The sequence below is a fragment of the Vanrija albida genome, assembly GCF_041260175.1.
Source record: "Vanrija albida strain AlHP1 chromosome Unknown contig_2, whole genome shotgun sequence".
NCBI classification, from domain to species: Eukaryota; Fungi; Basidiomycota; class Tremellomycetes; order Trichosporonales; family Trichosporonaceae; genus Vanrija; species Vanrija albida.
Genome location: NW_027191421.1, coordinates 1,184,217 through 1,203,293, shown reverse-complemented (window position 1 = coordinate 1,203,293; position 19,077 = coordinate 1,184,217). Strand labels below are relative to the sequence as shown.

At 61.0% G+C, this 19,077-nt stretch overlaps 7 protein-coding genes across 7 annotated transcripts; 4 read left to right on the top strand and 3 right to left on the bottom strand.

Moving 5' to 3' along the window:
* Window positions 1-245: 245 nt before the first annotated feature.
* TEL1 (Serine/threonine-protein kinase tel1) lies at window positions 246-9,683 on the top strand (the record flags this gene model as incomplete). The annotated part of the gene is made up of 11 exons (XM_069350711.1): window positions 246-510; window positions 551-1,542; window positions 1,580-3,028; window positions 3,066-6,302; window positions 6,339-6,970; window positions 7,006-8,515; window positions 8,556-8,767; window positions 8,812-9,139; window positions 9,188-9,378; window positions 9,415-9,620; window positions 9,664-9,683. 11 exons carry the CDS (start codon window positions 246-248, stop codon window positions 9,681-9,683), a joined length of 9,042 nt encoding a protein of 3,013 aa, XP_069211097.1.
* A 367-nt stretch (window positions 9,684-10,050) lies between these two features.
* Window positions 10,051-11,619, bottom strand: CDA2_1 (chitin deacetylase; the record flags this gene model as incomplete). The annotated part of the gene is made up of 2 exons (XM_069350710.1): window positions 10,051-11,308; window positions 11,489-11,619. The coding sequence occupies 2 exons, from the start codon at window positions 11,617-11,619 to the stop codon at window positions 10,051-10,053; spliced, it is 1,389 nt and encodes a 462-aa protein (XP_069211096.1).
* A 1,300-nt stretch (window positions 11,620-12,919) lies between these two features.
* Window positions 12,920-14,018, top strand: RPL33B (60S ribosomal eL33 domain-containing protein; the record flags this gene model as incomplete). Its single annotated transcript, XM_069350709.1, has 4 exons — window positions 12,920-12,954; window positions 13,128-13,142; window positions 13,436-13,574; window positions 13,836-14,018. The coding sequence occupies 4 exons, from the start codon at window positions 12,920-12,922 to the stop codon at window positions 14,016-14,018; spliced, it is 372 nt and encodes a 123-aa protein (XP_069211095.1).
* A 475-nt stretch (window positions 14,019-14,493) lies between these two features.
* On the bottom strand, window positions 14,494-15,369 carry Q8F55_002100 (uncharacterized protein; the record flags this gene model as incomplete). Its single annotated transcript, XM_069350708.1, has 2 exons — window positions 14,494-14,916; window positions 14,950-15,369. 2 exons carry the CDS (start codon window positions 15,367-15,369, stop codon window positions 14,494-14,496), a joined length of 843 nt encoding a protein of 280 aa, XP_069211094.1.
* Window positions 15,370-15,512: 143 nt separating this feature from the next.
* Window positions 15,513-16,264, top strand: Q8F55_002099 (uncharacterized protein; the record flags this gene model as incomplete). Its single annotated transcript, XM_069350707.1, has 3 exons — window positions 15,513-15,867; window positions 15,902-16,102; window positions 16,137-16,264. The coding sequence occupies 3 exons, from the start codon at window positions 15,513-15,515 to the stop codon at window positions 16,262-16,264; spliced, it is 684 nt and encodes a 227-aa protein (XP_069211093.1).
* A 266-nt stretch (window positions 16,265-16,530) lies between these two features.
* mak16 lies at window positions 16,531-17,787 on the bottom strand (the record flags this gene model as incomplete). Its single annotated transcript, XM_069350706.1, has 6 exons — window positions 16,531-16,818; window positions 16,871-17,216; window positions 17,254-17,580; window positions 17,630-17,650; window positions 17,696-17,730; window positions 17,782-17,787. 6 exons carry the CDS (start codon window positions 17,785-17,787, stop codon window positions 16,531-16,533), a joined length of 1,023 nt encoding a protein of 340 aa, XP_069211092.1.
* A 371-nt stretch (window positions 17,788-18,158) lies between these two features.
* FMP32 (Protein fmp32, mitochondrial) lies at window positions 18,159-19,000 on the top strand (the record flags this gene model as incomplete). The annotated part of the gene is made up of 4 exons (XM_069350705.1): window positions 18,159-18,219; window positions 18,274-18,506; window positions 18,571-18,945; window positions 18,995-19,000. The coding sequence occupies 4 exons, from the start codon at window positions 18,159-18,161 to the stop codon at window positions 18,998-19,000; spliced, it is 675 nt and encodes a 224-aa protein (XP_069211091.1).
* Window positions 19,001-19,077: the final 77 nt, after the last annotated feature.

Here is a 19,077-nt window from a genome sequence, read left to right as displayed (position 1 = left end):
GGAGGGAGACCGGCCATCGACCTCATCGACCCCTTACCCGACTCTTACAACAACAATACACCCCTCAACTCTGCAACAACGCGGGCGAGACGGCTCACTGGCGCGGCTTCTGACGCGCGGTATCAAGCTTGCCACGGTCGCACCCGCACATTGCCCTCCTCTCGATCCCACCACCTCACGACCACGATCACCCGCGCCTTCCTCGCCCACCCCGCGCCCATGGCCGCTTGGCCGCCGACGCAAACATGAACTCGGTCCCGGGCTTGAGCGCCGCGCTCAAGAATTGTGATTCCGACAAGTCGACGGAGCGCACCCGTGGCCTCACGGCACTGCGTGAAATCTTCAGCAACCGCGAGAACGTCGATCTGTTCAACAGAGCTGCAGGGAGGCAAGGCGGCGACGGATGGGTCGACTTCTTCCAGTGCCTCTTCCACGTCGTCAGCTTAGAGAAGAAGGCAGCTATCAAGGAGACCAGTAAGAATGACCAAAAGGCCAGGCCGACGAACACGGGTAAGTCAGGCTCGCAAGATAAGACTGACGTCGATCACAGCGGCCAACCGGCTCGCCGCGTCGGCTTCCTTTGTCCGCCGCATGGCAGAACGCACCGTTCACCTCCTCTCAAGGAAACCATTCCTCGCACTGTTCACCCACATGACAACGCTGCTGGTGCACAACGGCAAGATCTACGAACCAGTCGCAATAGACTACCTCAAGGCCCTCCGCACGCTCTTGCGCTACCCGCCGCACCTGGAACACCTCGACTCGGGAGGATGGAGGACGCTGATGGGTATCTGCTGGTCAGCTCTTCTGGGCGAACGCGTCTCCACCGAGGACACCTGGGAAGGCTCTGGAGACGGCGAATCTGACGACGGATCACCTCGCCGACAGCCAAACTCCACAATCTCGGCATCGGTCGCGAACGAAATCGTCGCGTTGATTCCCGTTCTCCTATCAAGCTCGCGAGCGCCACTCATAGCGCCATGTCCCCGAGCCGATAGTGGCTCGGCGGTGCATTCAGCGCTCGGGATCCACATTCTGCTCAAGATTCATCAGTATCTCGACAAAGTTCCCCCGCAGGCTACCGTCCCTCCTGAGGTTGTGCGCTCGCTCAACCTCGTTCTCGCCGAGCTCGAACTCAACAACAAAGAGGAGTTCACAAAAGCATCCCTCAGATTGTTCCCTCAGCTTGCCAACCTCTGGACGTCGCGAAACAAGGGCGATTTGGCGCTGCGAGAACAACTCCTCGTGGCCATGCGCATCATGCTCCCGTTCGTCACGCATTGGTCTGTGACGGATGACGACAAGAGTGTTGTGAGGGAGTCGATGACCAAGATTCTCGATTCACTGTCCAAGGAAGCCGTGTCCAAGGGCTCCATCAAGCCGCTCGACTTGGACGTCCTACGCTTTCGCCCCTGTTCTGCCGACTCAGAGTCGACGCGGGCCCCTTTCCAGTTGACAGCTCTGGCCGCTGGATTCGGATTCGACACCCAGCAAGCCATCAATTGGGCTGCAATTGAGCTGTACGCTGCGTGCTACTACCAGGTGGGTCCGACTGAAGCGGCCGTAGCTGACAAGACAGACCTATGAATCCTCCCGAACACCACCCAGTGCCACACCAAGCCGCCCATCGAAGCGACAGAGGACAGAGGGAAGCTTGGCAGCACTTCTCCGTACAATCACCGGTGGCCTGCAACAGACACGTCTGCTGGCATGCCAGGTCCTCGTCTTCTTCCTCGACAAGTACTGGGCCAACATCCGAGCCGACGCACAAGCCGAAATTCGGTCAAAGCTTCTCGAGCTCCTCGATGACGAAGAGAGTTCTCTGCAGGACTGGAGCTTTGCCGGCCTCGCCACTCTGGCGATGATTGAGGACGCCAACAAGACCCCAGACGTCACACAGCCTGTCCTCCCAGTCACCCCATCCGTCCTCGCTTCTCGCCGGAGGCACGAGCAATCAGCATGGGAGCGATTGTGGGCCCACGCCATCAGGAAGACGTCGGCCGAGTCGGTCTCACGCGCCGCCTGCTTTGCTGCCGACGTTGTTCTGCGAACATCTAAAGTCGATCGCACTCGCATCTTGCGCGATGTTCACACCTTGTTGAAGAACGTTGACATTCAAGGTCCCCCTGGGGTCTTCGAGTCTTCCTGTTCATTCCTGGCCAATTGCGTGCTCCAAGTTCGTGCCGATGTTGGACTTTACTCGGCCAATCTGGAGGACAAGGTTCTCGACTGGTTCACCAAGACACACAGTGTCGATGGGAGTGGCCGCTCCCGCACTCGCCTCGGATCTGCGACTCCCGCCAACATCCTCGCCCTGCTCGGGGCCATTTGCAACTTCGCACCCTCCACTGTTGCAGATGCTACGGTTACCGAGCAGCTCCCAGACTGCACTATCGTCACCCACATGCTCAGCGAGGCGGAAACCGATCGTGTCCGGCAAACAATCCTCTACGGCACTATTCCTGACCCCGCTGAAGCCCTGTCCCGGTCTGCAGCAGCATCAGCCACCGTCTCCCATACCCCAACGGACGTTGAGAACCTCCTGTTCATGCAGGGTCGGCCTCGCAAGCTTTCCAACTCGTTGGCGCAGGTTCTCGTTGCCGCAGGCAAGGAATGGCAGCAGAGCGACCGTCCAAACTTAGTGACGCCGGAACGCCTTCGCAAAAGCATCGACCTTGTGGTGTTGGCATTCTTGTTCCAAGCGACCATCCAAGCAAATGGCCTTCGTCCGGATTCGGAGAAGTGTCTGGTTGCAGCGGCGGAATTGCTCGACCTCTTGGTTCCCCACCTAGGGCGGGAGTCCAACAATATAACTTCTCAACTGCTCGTGTGGCGAGGTTTCGCTCCGCTTTATGAAACCCAGAACACCTCGGCCCCCATATGGCCCATCTTGCTCAAGCCAGAGTCGACCTCAGGCATTCGCCGAGACATTCTGCCCCCGGAGCGCTACGCCAGCTTCATGGCTGATGGAGGAGAACAACCAGACCCCAATGGTGACCTCCTGTCTATTCTGTGGCAGCGTCCCGAGGTAAGTGACCGAGACACCTGCTCGCGCTGATCTTCAGACTTCAGAAGTGCTTGGAAAAATCATTGACGCTAGCAATGCGACCTTGACAGAGGCTCGGCAACGGTCCCTCGGCACTGCGTCGGCAGCTGTTGGTGGCGATGACGACGACTTTGGCCCGATTCGCAACGCCGATGCCGACACCATGCCCCCGCCAATAGAGGTGAAAGAGGCACAGAGATCGACTCAGTCACTGTTGAAGGCACTGGTCGACTTCCGACTTCGAGGTGCAATGTTCTCCCAGACACCGCGGAGACCAAGAGGGGACAATGCGCTCGTCAACTTGTTTCTGACTGCCGATGCCGGCAGTTTTGTCCGGCTCGGCTTTGCCATCTGCCAAGCCATCCAAGACGGGAGCTTGAAGGTCACCGTTGACGCCGTCGATATCATCATTGCCGACTTTTGGGCGCGACTCGAGACGTATGCTTTCAAACGAGACGGTGACCTAGTGCACCTAGCCATCGTCTTTCTCACGCGGACGATCAACATCTGGCTGTCACCTGAATCAGGTTTGACCAGGCTAGCCATCGACCTTGCACGCTATCTTGTCGAATCGAGCGCCGACGGAAAAGTCACGTCCTGGCAGGCCCGACTGGCCATCGTCCTCTTCATTGACGAGTATCTCGACTACGACCCATCTTATTCCGCATGGCAGCAGCAGCTCGGCGAGACGGATGAAGCCGACGTCGAAATGGGCGGTGTCTACCCGTTCAGTTGGGGCCCTCTCACGCACATTCAAGACGCACTGTTTGATGCCGACACTCGCGTCCGTTTCCGTGCGGCGTCATCAGCAGCAGGGCTTCACTACCTGCCGGACCTGCCTGAGGAGCAGAAGCATGCGATGTACAGCAACACCGTTCAGCAGGAGCCGACTGCACCCTGGGACGCCTTGTTGACCTTCCTGCTCTGGAAACTCAACACTTGCGTGGCCAGCGCTCAATTGCGATCGACGACCATCTTCCACCTCTATGAAGTCGCCAACTGTGCACCCCACTTCCTTCCTTATCTTCAGCCTGGACTTGAAGCAGTCGCTCATCGCCTGGGCCTCGAATCCCTCAAGCCGCTCTTCCTGGCCCACGCAAATGTCATCGTCACCAACCAGCTCAGGTCTGGACAGTTACCTCTCAGTCTTCCTCCAGCTGTTTACGGCTGCAGTACAAGGAAGGAGCTTGCCCAGCTTATCCTTGACGTTGTCGGCCCGACAATCATGTGGCCTGGCGATGAGCACAACATGGCCTTCTTCACTGCCCTTTGCGATGCCTCTTCAGTGCCTGAAGATGGAGCTCGTGGCAAGTGTTTCCCTTTGGCCGCTGCCATTGGAACTGCCGATGGTGTCGGCACCGAGTGTGAGAAGCACGAGGAATCTCCGCCCGAGGCCACAGCGCTGGTAAAGCGTGTCGAGGGTACCATTTGCTCCCTTCCCGTTCCGCAAGGAGAGGTGGCTACCAAGCTCGTTGAGAAAAACATCGAAACAATCGTGGCTTCTCTGTTTGGCCTCCTCAGCATGGCGGAACCCAATGAAAAGGTTGCCGAGACCATTCACGCCATTGATTCGCGAAGTCCTGCCGGTGACATTTTCCTCCAGCTCATGGCTTATGGCCCCCGCGGCGGTGCGAGTGCACCTCCAGTTCTCGATCCGGCCGACTCCAGCGATGGCGTGCTGCGGGCACACAGTGCTCTCCGGCAGCTCTACAAGTCCATGTCAAAGCGAAAGATGCTCTTCGACGGCCTTGTCCGCCTCTTCTATGCGATCCACGAAGCCTTCCTTGTCAACGAGCAATACCGCTACCTCCGCGCCATCGCCGTCCTGGTATCGCTGTATCGCAAGGACCTGGCCAAGCCCATGGCTCTCCACCTCTTCCTTCGCAACATGATCGACCTTCTGTGTGAAGATGAGATCAGCGCGGTCGTGTTGTCCATGCTGCAGTGGGCATTCGGCATCGTTGTTGAGAGTGCCACTGCACCACCGCAACTGGACGAAATCCTGATCCGTCTCGGCACTTCCTACGTCAAACTCAAGACCTCAACACGGCACGCGGATGTTGTGTCGCGCATCGAGTTCTGGATTGCAGACAAGGCCTCCGAATGGCAAGCGTCGGAAACGATGAGGCCAGCGCTGCAAAGAGTTCTTCTTTTTTGGCCGGAGGAACTCTCCGCCCACTACCAGCAGATTGCAGAGCCCGATTTTGCTCACCTGTCGGCCATTGCCGAACGCTCAAGCGTCAACGACCCGATGACACTCTGCAAGAGACTAGCTGCATCGATCTCCGGTGCAAACTCGGAAATGCGGACCGAGTTCCTTACCTCGACGTTCTGGCATATCAAGAAACAGCTGAACGCGAGTGAATGGGACCGAGACGGAGCCACGGCCTTCCTCGACCTTCTGTACTTAGCCAATGGCGAGGTCCATGCTCCTTCCCTGCAAGCCATCAAGTCGCTGAAGGGACCACTGCCTGCCGGCACCAGGCGCGAACGCGAGAACATTGACGCAATGCTCCGGGTGATGATTCTCAGCAAGGTCATCAAGCACACCCAAGACCAAAGCTACCGACTCCGCAAGACAGCCTTCGAGGTCTTGCAGATGAGTGCCGGGGACATTGTGTCGATCGGCGACCAAATCGGCGGGATTCCTCAACAACTCGATGATGTTTTCCAATACCTGGTGCCTTCATCCCGTCCCGCTGCACTGTCCGACGTCAAGCTCGATATCCTTGTGGACGAGACGGCAGGGTGGGTGACGAAAGCGAAACGCTACGAGCTTTGGGCCGGAGACCTAGCTCTTCTACTGGCTTCCCTCGCGTCGCACGACGACCCCTTCTATGCCGGGCTGCAACCGCTCCTCCAGACCAAAGGGAAAGAGGCCACCGATTTTCTGCCCTACCTGGTGCAGGCAACACTCACGTGTGGGGCGGCCAAACACATGCCGGACACCCAGCACCGAATGGGCGTCTTGACCGACCACTTCACGCAGGTGCTCCAGTCGTTGGGTGCTGCAGTTGAAACCCTCGAAATGATCATCCAGATCGTTCTCCACCTGCGGAACTTCCAGCCACCCTACGCTACTGGCGAGCTCTCGTACAATCAATGGCTCAACATTGACCCACTCGTCCTCAGCGAGGCCGCTGGGCGATGTGGCGCCTTTGCAAGCTCCCTGCTGTTCCTCGAAATGGCCAATGACTATCCTCGGGACGATAAGGGGTCGTCGGGTTTGAATTTGTCAGACGCGAGGGTCCAGGCAGTGAGTGGAGTCTACAGTCCGCAGCTGACATGGCAGGTCATGTACTCCGTCTACAGCAACGTCGAGGATCCCGACGGTTTCTATGGCATTCAAAACAACGACGTCATGGACTCGCTCCTTCGACGACTGAAGCATGAAGGCGAATCCTTAAGGGCCTTTGGATACAATGTGGCGAACTTTGAGGCCTCTTATCCGACCCAAGGATCACAGGGGCCCCTGCGTGAAGCGGTTCGCAACTTTCATGACCTCGGGTTCAACAGTCTCGCCGGCAATGTCATGAAGGCGATGCCTGGTGGACAGAGCGAGACCGACTCTGGCCGATCTTTCCTCGAACTTGCATGGCGTATGGGGGACTGGGATGTTCCACTCAACAACGACGTGGCTCAAACTTCCGAGGGCCGCTTCTACAACGCCCTGCGATCAGTTCATCGGGAGATGGACTACGACGCTATCCAGGCCTCCATCGAAACGGCCGTTCAATCAGAACTGGCTTGTTTGCAGGCTATCGGCGTGGAACGCATGACGGAGATCAAGAAAACGACATTAAATCTCCTCTGCCTTCGCGACGTGGCCCGATGGACATCGAATAACATGAGGCGCTCCATCGACTCTCGAGACTTCAACGGAACGATGCTGAATGGCTTCGTGGACCTGAGCTCGTCGTTTGAGTGAGTAAACCGTGGAAACACCCCTGACACCCTAGCTTCCCAACTGCCGAGAGGCTTACCGCGACGCGACTGTCCATGATCCGTTCGGCAGCGGAGCGCGAAAGCAAGAACCAGTTCGGAGACCTGCAGTCGGACGAGCTCAAAGGCTTGACAAAGCTTGAAGTGTCCTGTCACCTACGGCTTAGCGAGCTTGCACGCAAGGAGGGAAACCTCCAGGCATCAGTCAACGCTGTCACCTCGATTCGGCAACTGGAGAGCTCAATTCGACCGGGAGGTGGCATCTCGTTTTCCGACGAGGCTCAGGACGAGTTCAGCCAAATGTTGTGGGCGCAAGGAGAACACTCCCTGGCAATTCAGCATGTTGGGAGCCTTTCTGACGCCCTCACGATTGCATCTGCAAACAGCAAGACCAAGACCAAGACTGAAGACTACCTGCGTCGAGCTGTCCTCCTTGGCCGGTCGGCCCATTGGAACTCGCTTGCCAAGCTCAAGTCTGCAGAAGACATCAAGACCATGTTCAGTCAAGCAACTGATCTCGCTTCCAAGGTCAAGGGTCATACCCGAGAGCAGGCCAAGATTGCTCACGACTACGCCGTGTTTGCCGATCGCCACTACGCTGTTCTGTCGCGGTCACCCGAGTTGGAGCGTCTCAAGTCATTTGTGGACCGCAAGCAGCACGCTATTCAGCGCCTCGATGCCAGCTTGCAAGCTACTCCGGGAAGCGCCCGGCACAAGATGGACAAGGATCAGCAGGAGCTAGACGAGGAGCGCAAGGCAAAGCGGGATCTGGATCAGGAGCTCCAGCGGTATCTGCAGTACGCGCTCCGAAACTATGCCGCCGCCATCTTTTGGAGCGACGAGTTCGATGACTCTATTATCCGACTTGTCTCCATTTGGCTCGAACAGAGTACCAACGAGGCAGCCATGACGGCCTTCGCTCGGCCACTCAACCACATTCCATCGCACAAGTTCATCTTCCTCGGTCCTCAGCTCGCAGCTCGATTGTACCGGCCCGACACCCCAACCACGTTCAACTCGATTCTCAACGGATTGATGTTGAGACTTGGTCAGGACCACCCTTATCACATCCTGTATCAAGTGATCACATTGGCCTACAGCACAACCAGCTCGCGACGCGCGTCAACTTCCTTCTCACAGGAACCCCGTGCGACTGCTGCTGCCGAGATCATGGACAAGATCAAGAGCGACACCAAGAGAACCATGGCGCAGGAGGCGGGGAAGAACATGACGACCTTTGCCAACGCCGCCGTTTCGTGGTGTTACTACGACCACGACAAGAAGGTCACTGGCGAACGGCCCAAGCCCGGCCAGAGCCTTTCGATGCCCTCGGCCAGCGCCCTCGCGCAGTGCAAAGGCCTTCCCATCCCCATCGCTACAGCTGTGCCACCTGTGGACCTTACCCGGACGTATGCGAGCGTTCCGACTATTCATGGCTATGAGCGCCACTACAAACTGGCCGGTGGTGTCCATCGACCGGCCATCATGTCCGTCATCGACACGCTGGGTCAGAAGCATGTGCAATTGGTGGGTTCAAGTCTTGGGGTATTGTGCTGACTTGTGCCAGTTCAAGGGCGATGACGAAGTCCGCCAAGATGCGGTCATGGAACAGGTGTTCGAGTTGACGAACCGACTACTGCAACGGGACCGCCGGGCAGCCGCTCGCAACCTCACTTTCCGAACCTACACTGTTGTCCCGCTGGCAGAGCGATCCGGCATTATTGAGTTTGTGGGCAACACGATGGCGATAGGGGAGTGGCTCAAGGACGCGCACTCGCGGTAAGCAGACAGCTGGCACAGTGACACAATTCTGACCGCCTCAGCTACCGCAAGGGCATCGACGTCTCGCAGGATGTCATGCGGAAGAGCTTGGACAAGATTCAGAGCACCGATTGGGCATCACCCAAGATGGTGACGACCTACCAGGAGAAGATGGCTTCGTTCAAGCCAGTCATGAGGCACTTCTTCGCCGAGAAGCGGCGCGAGCCGCTTGCGTGGTTCACAATGCGCCTCAACTACGCGCGCAGCGTGGCTGTCACCTCGATTGTCGGCTACATGGTTGGTCTGGGAGACCGCCACTGTTCCAACATTTTGATCGACACGGAGACTGGCGAGTTTGTGCAGATCGATTTCGGCATCGTGTTCGACGAGGTGAGTCGGGGTTGGTGTGGGGTCGCACTTGGTTGCTGACTGGTACAGGGTCAAAAGCTGCGTATTCCCGAGAAGGTGCCCTTCCGCCTCACCAACGATGTCGTCGATGGCCTGGGTATCACGGGCGTGAATGGCACGTTCCGTCGCTGCTCCGAGCAGACACTTCGTGTTCTCCGCGACTCGTCGGAGCTCATTCTCACGGTCCTCGAGGTGTTCAAGCACGACCCTCTCTACTCCTGGTGAGTGATGCTGGTTTGCATTTCCTAACCGCACAGGACTGGAGACGCGGGCAAGATGAGGCGCGCGCAAGGTGGTGGCCGTGTGGATCCCGGGCAACAGTCAACGACTGGGCAGGACAAGGCGGAGAAGGTCCTGTCGCGAATCAGGCTCAAGCTCGGTCGCGAGCTGAGCGTCGAGTACGCCGTCAACCAGCTCATTCAGCAGGCCCGTGATGTTGAGAGCTTGGCGAAGATTTTTATTGGTAGGTACCGCGGTCGTTGCGGGCAGTGGCTAACTGGCAACAGGATGGCAATCATGGCTGTGAAGAACGAAAAGAAATAGGCAAATCACCCAGCATTGGATACCCGACGTACGCGTCCCTTGTAGCTGCATCGTGCTGTGTAAATGCATTCGTGTGTAAAGATGGCCAGAGGTCGGTCAGCTTGGGCCCCATGTGCATCACGATAGAGTGGCATCGCAGCAGAAAACGAATGACTGTAAATGAGTGCGAGTGTGTGCGAGTGCAAGAGTCCATCTGGGTACGTGCCAAGACGAGCCTGGGGTAGTATTGGATGTGGGGGCGGGGGGCCGGCCAGAGCTCCGATGCAGGTTGTGCGATACAGCAGCGTCCAAAAGAGTAGAGCAAATGAGATGAGGGAGGGGGCAGTGTTCACATATTAACGACTGCGTGCTTAGGCAGCGAAAGCAACGGCACCGGCAACAAAAGCAAAGGCGACGACGACCGACGCGGCCGAGAAGCGCGAGGCACCACTGCCCTTGTTGGAGATGGAGGGCCCAGCCGAGGGGCCCGCACCCGACGAACCGGCGGCAGAGCCAACGGCCGAGGTGCCCGTAGTGATCTTGGGAGCCGGGGCAGTGCCGGTGCCGACCGTGGCCTGGAAGACGGGGGCGGTGCCCGAGAGCTTGAGCGTGGCAGTCGCGTTGGCCGACGTCTCGATGTACGCCTCCGAGTTGGGGAGGCCGAGGCACTGGACGATCGAGGCAAACTTGTACTTGTTGGCCTTCTCGGCAAGGGGCAGGAAGTAGCCGACGGCAAGGTCGACGGTCGACTGGTAGAGGTCGTGCTCGAGCACGATGAAGCCGGTGTTGAGCTTGGGCACATACGTGTTCAGGATGGCCTCAAACTTGGAGACGGCCGAGGGACCAGTCGCCTGGCCACCGGGGATGTTCCAGTCGGTCGTGTCGAACGTGGTGCGGACACCGGCCTCAACGTGCTGGGTCCACATGATGGGGGTGAGGCCGAGCTGGGCGGCAATGGCACGGACACGGTCATCAATGTCGCCGTAGGGAGGGCGGAACGTGTTGGGAGTGACGCCAATGACATCCTTGATGGCCTTCTTGGTCCATCCGAGCTCGGCGACAATCTGCTCGTTGGTGAGCTTTGTGAGCGAGGCGTGCGACCACGTGTGGATCGAGAGCTGGTGGCCAGTCATGTACTCTGCGACGACCATGTCGGGGCGCGAGACGACACGCGAGCCGACGACGAAGAAGGTCGACTTGTAGTTCTTCTCATTCAGATAGTTGAGCAGGAGCGGGGTGTAAGGCGACGGTCCGTCGTCGTACGACAGACCCCAGGTGAGCTTATCGGGGCAAGTCGAGATGTCGGTGTCGCGCGTGCAGCCGCCGCAAGTCCACCAACAACGCGTCGTGTCCGCCGCCGCCGCTGGCGAACCGGCGCACGTGCCGTCAGTGGGGCCAAAGGTGGGCACCTGGGCCCAGTTGATGGACGCGACCCATGCCTTGACCTGCGGCGAGTCGACCGGGGGGATCTGGTCCAGAGGGGGATAGCCCTGGGCAACGGCGTTGCCTGCCACAAAGGTGGGGATGGGGGCGGCGCCCGAGACGGAGGGAGTGGCACCAAAGGCAAAGGTGTTGGTGATGGCCTGAGTCGGGCCGGAGGGCGCGCCAGACGTGATGGCTGCAAGTGGTCTAGAGAACAATGTTAGTGTGCAATCGGACGCGAATAGAAGTGAGGCGACGCGAGAACGGCAAGGCGCAGGTTTCAGCCCAGATCTAGCGCGATCTAGCGCCTGTCACGATACGCCTGCCGCATGTGTCTCGGGCGACCTCGTGGTGACCTTGCCTCGACGACAACGCGTCGGCACTCACGGGATCGCCTGGCCTTGGGGTCCGATAGCGGCGGTCTGGGGGATGTTGGGGTCGACCGATAGTGCTGGAGGGGCCTGGGCGGCGACGAGGGACGCGAGGGTGAGGAACAAGCTGACAGTAGCGGCGACCATTGTTGGCGCGTATTAATGGGGAGGGAGGAGGGAGGAGGTAGGAGGGGGGAGTGTAGTGTTGAGGAAACTGTAGTGTCGTGAAAGAGTGTAGTGGCGATGCAAGTGCCAGGGCGAGGTCTCGACGTCGATTGCAGTGACGAGATTGGGAATAGGACAACGGGCGACGAGGGCGTTGCGAAGAAGCGTGAGCGTAAACGGAGGTGTGTCAAGCAGGCAGTGGGTGGGTGGTTGGGTTGAAGGCAAGATGAGAGGGGAGTTGAATGAGCAAGCGGGCGGGCGGGCAGGTTGACGGTGTTGGTGTGATGCGCCGACGCAAGGACCCTCTGGTGGGTGGGTCAGGACTGGACTGGCAGGACGTCAGCGTGCGTTAGTGAGTGAGTGGGCCGCGAGCGAGCAGGGCAGCCAGGCAGCACGAGCACGAGCACGAGCACCAGGTCGCCGGAGCCTCGTCCGCGGCCGTCGAAACGAGCCGACGCGCGTGCATGTCCGGCCGGAGGCCGGATCGTGTGTTCAAGCGCCCGTGTGCGGCCGTGTGTTTCTTCATGGAGCGTCAGAGTGTCAGTGTTTGTTGGACAAAGTTGCCCCGAGCGACGAGGGCTCTCAAAGGGAACCGACGCCGCCAAGACTTTGACCTGTATTGAAAGACAAGGACGGCGACCGCCCGCCGTGCCTGTACCCAATGTTCGGCGATTGAGGTCTGTGGGCGGGGGGAGGGGGGTACCATCCGCGGCAGCACCAGCAGCAGCATGCGCGCGACAACAACAACAGTCTGCGTGCATATCAGCAGCGAGCAGAGACATGCACGACATCCTCGCCCACCCCCACCCCCACCCTACCAGGCTCGAAATAGCAAACACAAGTCGCGGCACCAGGAGTGCGGCAAAGGGACTCGTGCGCCGCTGCCGCCACCATCGCGGCGCCCTTGCGCATACCTCACCACCAAGGGGCACTGCGCCTGATCCATGCGGAGATTTGGAGCGCAGCACGACTGGCTTGGCATCGAGCACCTGTCGCTGCGCAGCAGGCTAGCAGGGCGGCACCGTGGCGAATGGCAGCCTTGGTAACTACTCGCGTGGCGGTGGTGGAGGGGTATGGGGCACACTTGTGCGATGTGTTGGCGGTGCGTTGGCGGTACATGGCGGCGGTGACACCGGTGTCAGTAGTCGTCATGGGCATATGCTTGTGGTAGAGTGAACTGCGTGTGGTATGCAGGAGCAGCGCAATGCATAACCGCAATGCAGCCTGTACAATGCCGATGTCGCATTGAGCGCATTGACTTGTTCGTCGAGGACTGTCGCAGATGGCCGAATCATCACGTGACCAGATTGATTTTACGTAACCCAAACCGCCACTCGATATTGCCGAAACTCCGGCCAGTTTCGTTAATTTGCTTCCGTCCACAAGTCTTCGAGCTGGTCGATTTGGAGGAGCAGGTGGGTAGGGTGTCGCGGCGGCGCTGGTCGACGGCTAGAGCTTTGCAAGAGATCACGGAAACCTCAACCATCAAGTCTCATCGCATCAAAGTGAGTAGCGGCGACGGCGACGGCGACAGCGCCGGCGACACCAAAGCGGACACGGGACAGTGCTGACGGACCGCTCCTCCTTACTCGAACCCCGCCCTGTGAATTTGCCAAACCTCGAAACTGTGTTGTCGCCCGCCCGTGTCTTGTGCTCGCGTCGAAACTTTCTCTCTCGACCTCGAACTCGTCCTCGTGCCGCCTGCCTGCACCACTGCACCACTGCCGTTCCCCCCGTGCTCGAATCCCTGTCACTTCCCTCTTGCTCTCTCCATCTCAACCGACCTCCCACCTCACAGAATGGGTTCGACTCGTCTTTACTCCAAGGGCCGCATCCTCGGACACAAGCGTGCCAAGCGCAACTCGTCGCCCAACCAGTCCTTGATCGCCATTGACGGTGTCGACACCAAGGAGGCTGCCCGTGCCTACCTCGGCAAGGTGAGGCGTGTGTGGGGAGGGGCGAGCACTTGGAGGCAGGGAGACGATGGAGATTGAGCAGGCGCGGTGGCCTGTGGGGGCTGAGGAGGACGAGACGAGGAGACGAGGCAGGCGTGAGGCGCTGGCGTCGGCGACGACTGGTACCAGCTACCGTCGACGCTTCGCTCCAGTTTGCCTGCACCTGCCGGCCCCCCTGCGCGCCGCGACCAAGTGCTCCCCGACCCCTTGACCCACCCCCGACCAGAACTAACCCCAACCCAGCGCGTCGCCTACGTCTACAAGGCCAAGCGTGAGATCAACGGCTCGCGCGTCCGCGTCATCTGGGGCCGCATCTCGCGCCCCCACGGCAACTCTGGCGTCGCCAAGGCCAAGTTCGCCACCAACCTCCCCGCCAAGGTCTTTGGCGCTTCGGTCCGCATCATGCTCTTCCCCTCGACCATCTAAGGGGTCGTCTGGAACGAGCAACAACATCCCTGTGTTCGGCTGGCCTCCTTCGGGGCCGGACGAGCTTGCATAGCGCAGCCCCTGGGCCTTTGATACGAGAGAATGTATTAGGGTCTTTGCAGATGCCGGTGGGGGGGTGAGCGGGTGTGCGTGTGGCTGTCGAGTGGGTTGGGCATGGCGCAGTGGCAGTGAGGCGAGGTTGCGTGGACTGGTCTGGGAGGGAGATGCTCGCTGCTGGAGACTGCTCGCTGCTGCAATCTCTGCAGGGAGAGCCGCGTCAGATAATCTTCACCGTAGAGGACTTGTGGGCGTAGGGTGGCGGAGTTGCACCCAGGCAGAGGCAATGAGGCACCCACCAGCCACCAGCCCAAGTGTCGGTCCGGCTGGTCTCGCGACAATCAACCCCCACAACACCACCACACACAATACTGGGTACATCTGGTACATGACAATGCTGAATGCGAATGCTGCTGCTCTACTGCTTGGCGGCGCGCTTGGCCGCCTTCTTGGCCGCCTTGATCTGCTTCTCCCTATCGTCGAGGCTGAGCGCTGGGGTGGGCTTGCCGCCCTTCCCCTTCGCCTTGGGCTTGGAGCTGGCCTTTGAAGACGACGCCGACGGCCCCGGGCTCGCGACCTTGGCCTTCTTGCTGCTCCCCTCCTCGTCGGCGGCGGGGCGCTTGACGCCGGTCCCAGAACCAACGCTCACGCTCTTCATGCTCGAAATGGTCGCGCGCAGCCGGTCCGCCTGGCTCTGCTTTGGCGCTGGTGCCGGCTTCTTGCCCTTTGCTTTTGGCGCGGGCGACTCAAAGCCCGCGGGGCGGACGAAGCGCGCAGGCGCGTCCTCGGGCTCGGGGGTGCGCTGGGCCGGCGCGCGGCGTGGCGGTACTGGCGGCGTGGTCTGGGCTCAGCGGGCATCGCGGGGCGCACTCACGTCCTTCTCCTTCTTCTTCTCCTTCTTAACAGCGACTACGGCGTCGCTCTCCTCCCCGCTGTCCTCGCTGTCCTCGTCGCTGGCCCCCTCCCCGTCGCCCGCCTCCTCCGGCTTTGCCCCAAACCCGCCGAACGCGCGCCGCCCGCCCGCACCCTCGTCCACGAACGGCAGGTACGACGCGACAAAGCTCACGCGCGGCCGCGACGGCCCCGCCTCGCTCGCCTCGCTCGTCGCCGCCCGCCGCGACGGCAGGAACCACTTGGCGTCCTCCTCGGCCGGGTCGGCCCCCTTCGGCAGTGGGGGCGGCGGCGCGGCGGCGGGCGCGGGCGAACCAGGCGCCGAGGCCGGCTCGTCCTTGGCCCGCGCGGCGGCAGCGCGCTGCATGAACTTGAGGTTGAGCGTGCCGAGCGAGAGCGACATGGTGTGGGTGTAGTTCGGTCGGTGCTGGTGTGTGAAGTCATCGCTGTTGTCTTGAAATTGTAGCAGGGCGGAGATTGGCCGGTGCCCGCGGCTTCAACCATCTTAACCAGGCGAACTCTCGCATCCTTGTCGTCACCCACACAATGGCCCTCCCAGCACCAGCCGACACGCCCATCCGCTCCGCGCTCCTCCTGGCGCTGTCGACGCAGTCGGCGCTCCTGACCGAGCTCTTCACCGCGCTGCCAACAAACGCAGGCGACGTGCCAGGCCTGCACGCCTCCCTCCTCCAGTCGTCGGCGGCGCTCGACGCCCTCTCCCGCGGCGCAGAGGAGCACCAGCGCCGCTGGGCGCGCCTGCAGGACAAGAAGCGCGAGGTCGAGGACCTGGAGCGGCGGGTGCGCAGCCTCGTGCGCGACCTCGAGGGCGGGCGCACCGAGCTCGAGGCCATGGTGGCCGAGGGCGGCGTGGTCCGGGAGAATATCGACGCGAGCGAGCGCGGTGGGTCTGCGCTTCGAGGCTTGGCTGACGTTAGACCCCGTCGGCGTCCCGGTGCTCCTCGCACACGCGCACGCGCTCGCGCGCACCACGAGCGCGCCGGTCAGCTCGCTCCTCGCGCCCGTGGAGCGCGCGCACGCCGCGCCCTGGCCAAACGAGACGGCCATGCGCCAGGGCCTGCTCTTCCAGCTCGAGGGCAGCATGAGCGGCGTGGGCGACGTCGGCGTCGTCGGCGAGGGTGGGTGGTGGCTGGGGGCTTGCGCTAACGGCAGAACAAGCGCCCGAGGAGAGGCAGGAGGCGCAGCACGACGTCGTGCAGGAGGACTCGGGGCGCAGGTTCGACCCCAGCGCCGTGTTCCAGCTCGACTTGGGCTCGGACGAGGATTCCGACGACGATTAGGGGGGAGAGGGATAGAGAGGGGGTGGAGGGGTGGCAGTGGGCCAGACGGCTGCCGCAGGAAGGCGTGTTGGACGGCGTGTTGGACGGCGTCGGCTGTAGCCCCAGCCACACCCCACCCCACCCGATCCACCAAACTGTCAGACCATGTTGTATGCATGCAGGGGTAGTACCAGAAGGATGCGGCGCGCGCACCAGCGCGCCCAATGAGAGATTACAGAGACGGGGTAACAGTACAGGGGTATCGTGCGCAGCCACCACCGCGCCGCCTACCAGTTGTTGATCATCTCGCGCGACAGCGGCTCCGTCTCCATCTCGTACTCGACGTTGACGTGCGGCGCGCGCTTCTTGGCACCGCCCTTCTTCGGGTCCTTTGGCGGCGCCTTGCGCTTCGAGCCGGCCGCGGGCGCGGGGGCAGCAGCAGGCGCCTTGGGCTTCTTGGCCGCGGGCTCGGCCTCGTCGCCGTCGTCGCTGCCCTCGTCGTCCTCGTCCGACACCTCGAGGTCTGATGGGAACTCCTGGCCCTCCTCGTCGCCGTCCGAGTCGAACTCGTCGAACTGGGAGGCGTCAGTGGGTACTTCTTCCAACCACACCACCACCACCACTCACCTCGCTGCCAGAGTAGTCCTCGAGGTCGCCAACGTCCGACTCGTCGTCCGAGTCCTCGACAAACTCGCGGTCGCCGGCGCCGTCCTCCTCCCACTCCTCCTCGTCGAGCAGGCTCTCGTCGTCCTCCATCTCCTCCTCGAGCTTGCCCTTGCCCTTGTCCATCTCGAGCACCTGCCTCCACACGTCCTCGTTGACGTTGAGCGGCGTGTCGCCGTACGCCTTGGATCGCAGACGCTCGAGCAGCTCCTTCTCGATCGACTTCTCCAGCTTGGCGGCGGCGAGAGCCTTGCGCTCGCGCGTAGCCTCACGCCTCTCGAGCTTCTTCTTGATGCCGACGAGCTTGGGCCTGGGGGTGAGCAAGCGTACCACACAGCACCACTCACTGCTGCGTCATGCTCAGGCGGCGCATCTTGATCAGGTACTGCGTGATCTTTGTGAGACGCTGCTTGCACTTGTGCGTGATAAAGTTGGGCCAGTAGATGAGCTCCTTGTCGATCTGCTCGAGCGCCTTGGTGTAGTTGTTGGACAGCTTGATGCGCTCCCACAGGTTGGCGGGCGAGTGCGCACGCTCAATCGTCTTCACGTAGAGGTACAGCACACCCTCCTTCTCGCGGACGGTCGCGTACCGCGAGTTGGCGAGCGGGCACGACTGGCGCGAGCAGAAGCCCGTGAGGTTGTACTCATTGCGGCAGAAGTTCTGCGTAACGGTCCTGGCAGGGGTTAGTATGGCTCTTGTGTCGTGGGCCATGCTCGACTCACTTGACCTTGTACGAGCAGAACCTGTGGGGGTTAGTGGCTGCCGGCGCACGACCTCGGGCGACCTACTGCTGGTTGATGACCTGCCAGATGACCTCGTCTGACTGGGGCAAGGGTTAGGAACGGCCTGACCAGAGCGAACTGCTCTGACCCACCTGCATGGCGCCGATGCTATTGTCGAAGTGGTGTAGTGTTGACCTCGAGAAGTGACCGTGATGCGTACTTGGACCAGCAACAACCAGGTGGACCGGAAATTTCAACTTCGCGCAGTAACCCTGGGCGAATAGGCTCGCCAAGAGATTAGGCAATAGGCGTGCGTGGGTGAATCGTCAGAATCCTGAGTGGCTGGCCTCACGGAAACTAGGCGCGCGACAGATTAGTTGCCACCGTGGCTGCTGTTGTCCGCGTCGCCGGGATGAGATCCGAAGCGAAGCGGCAAGTGACGCGACAGCGACGACGACGGCAACATCAGACACGCGCGCGTTCTTTACATTACACCTCCCCAGCATTGGCCACCACCACCACGACCCCCATGGCCCTCAGTCTCCTCTCCATGCCCAGCACGTCGCGTGCCGGCGCCGCCCTGGCCCATGGTGAGCTCTGCGCCTCAGCGTCCCGTCCCGTCACGCACTGACCACGCACGCCAGCCCTCCGCTCCGCCCCGCGCCGGACACTACACGCCACGGCCGGCGCAGCACTACGCTCCACTCGCCCCGCCCCCGTCGCCCACTTTGACACGCAGCTCCTCGTCGAGCGCCTGCAGAAGCACGGCATGACGCGCGAGCAGGCCGAGGGCGTCATGACCGTGCTGGCGGATGCTGTCGACGAGAGCGTGCGGGGTATGGAGGCGGGGTTGGTCAGCAAGGCCGAGCAGGAGAAGGTGGGTGTAGCGGGCGAGGGTTCCAAATAGCGCCAATTGCAACCCTGCTGACACGCGCCTGCAGCAACGCTACACGCAGAACGTCGACTTTGCCCAGCTCAAATCCGAGCTCCAGCTGCACGAGAAGAACGACCTGGCGCTCATGAAGGCCGAGAACGACCGGCTGCTGGCCGACGTCGAGAAGCTCAAGCAGCGCCTGCGCGAGGAGGTGACGCGCACGCAGGCCGGCGTGCGGCTCGATCTCAACCTCGAGAAGGGCCGCATCCGCGACGAGTCGGCCCAGCAGGAGCTCAAGATCAAGGAGGTGGACACGCGCATCGAGTCGGAGATTGCCGGCCTGCGCACGCAGATTGAGCAGGCAAAGTTCAGCATCCTGCAGTACCTCGTCGGTGTGGCGACGGGTTCGGGCGCGCTGCTGCTGGCGTACATGCGCATGATGGTGAGTGGGGCCGGAGCGGCGGGAGTGGAGCGGTGCTGACGTTCTACAGCGGTAGTCGGCGGTAGTCCACTGCCTGGAGATCTTATAGAGGATAGACGATGTATAAATGTAGCTTGCGCGGGGGGCGGGGGG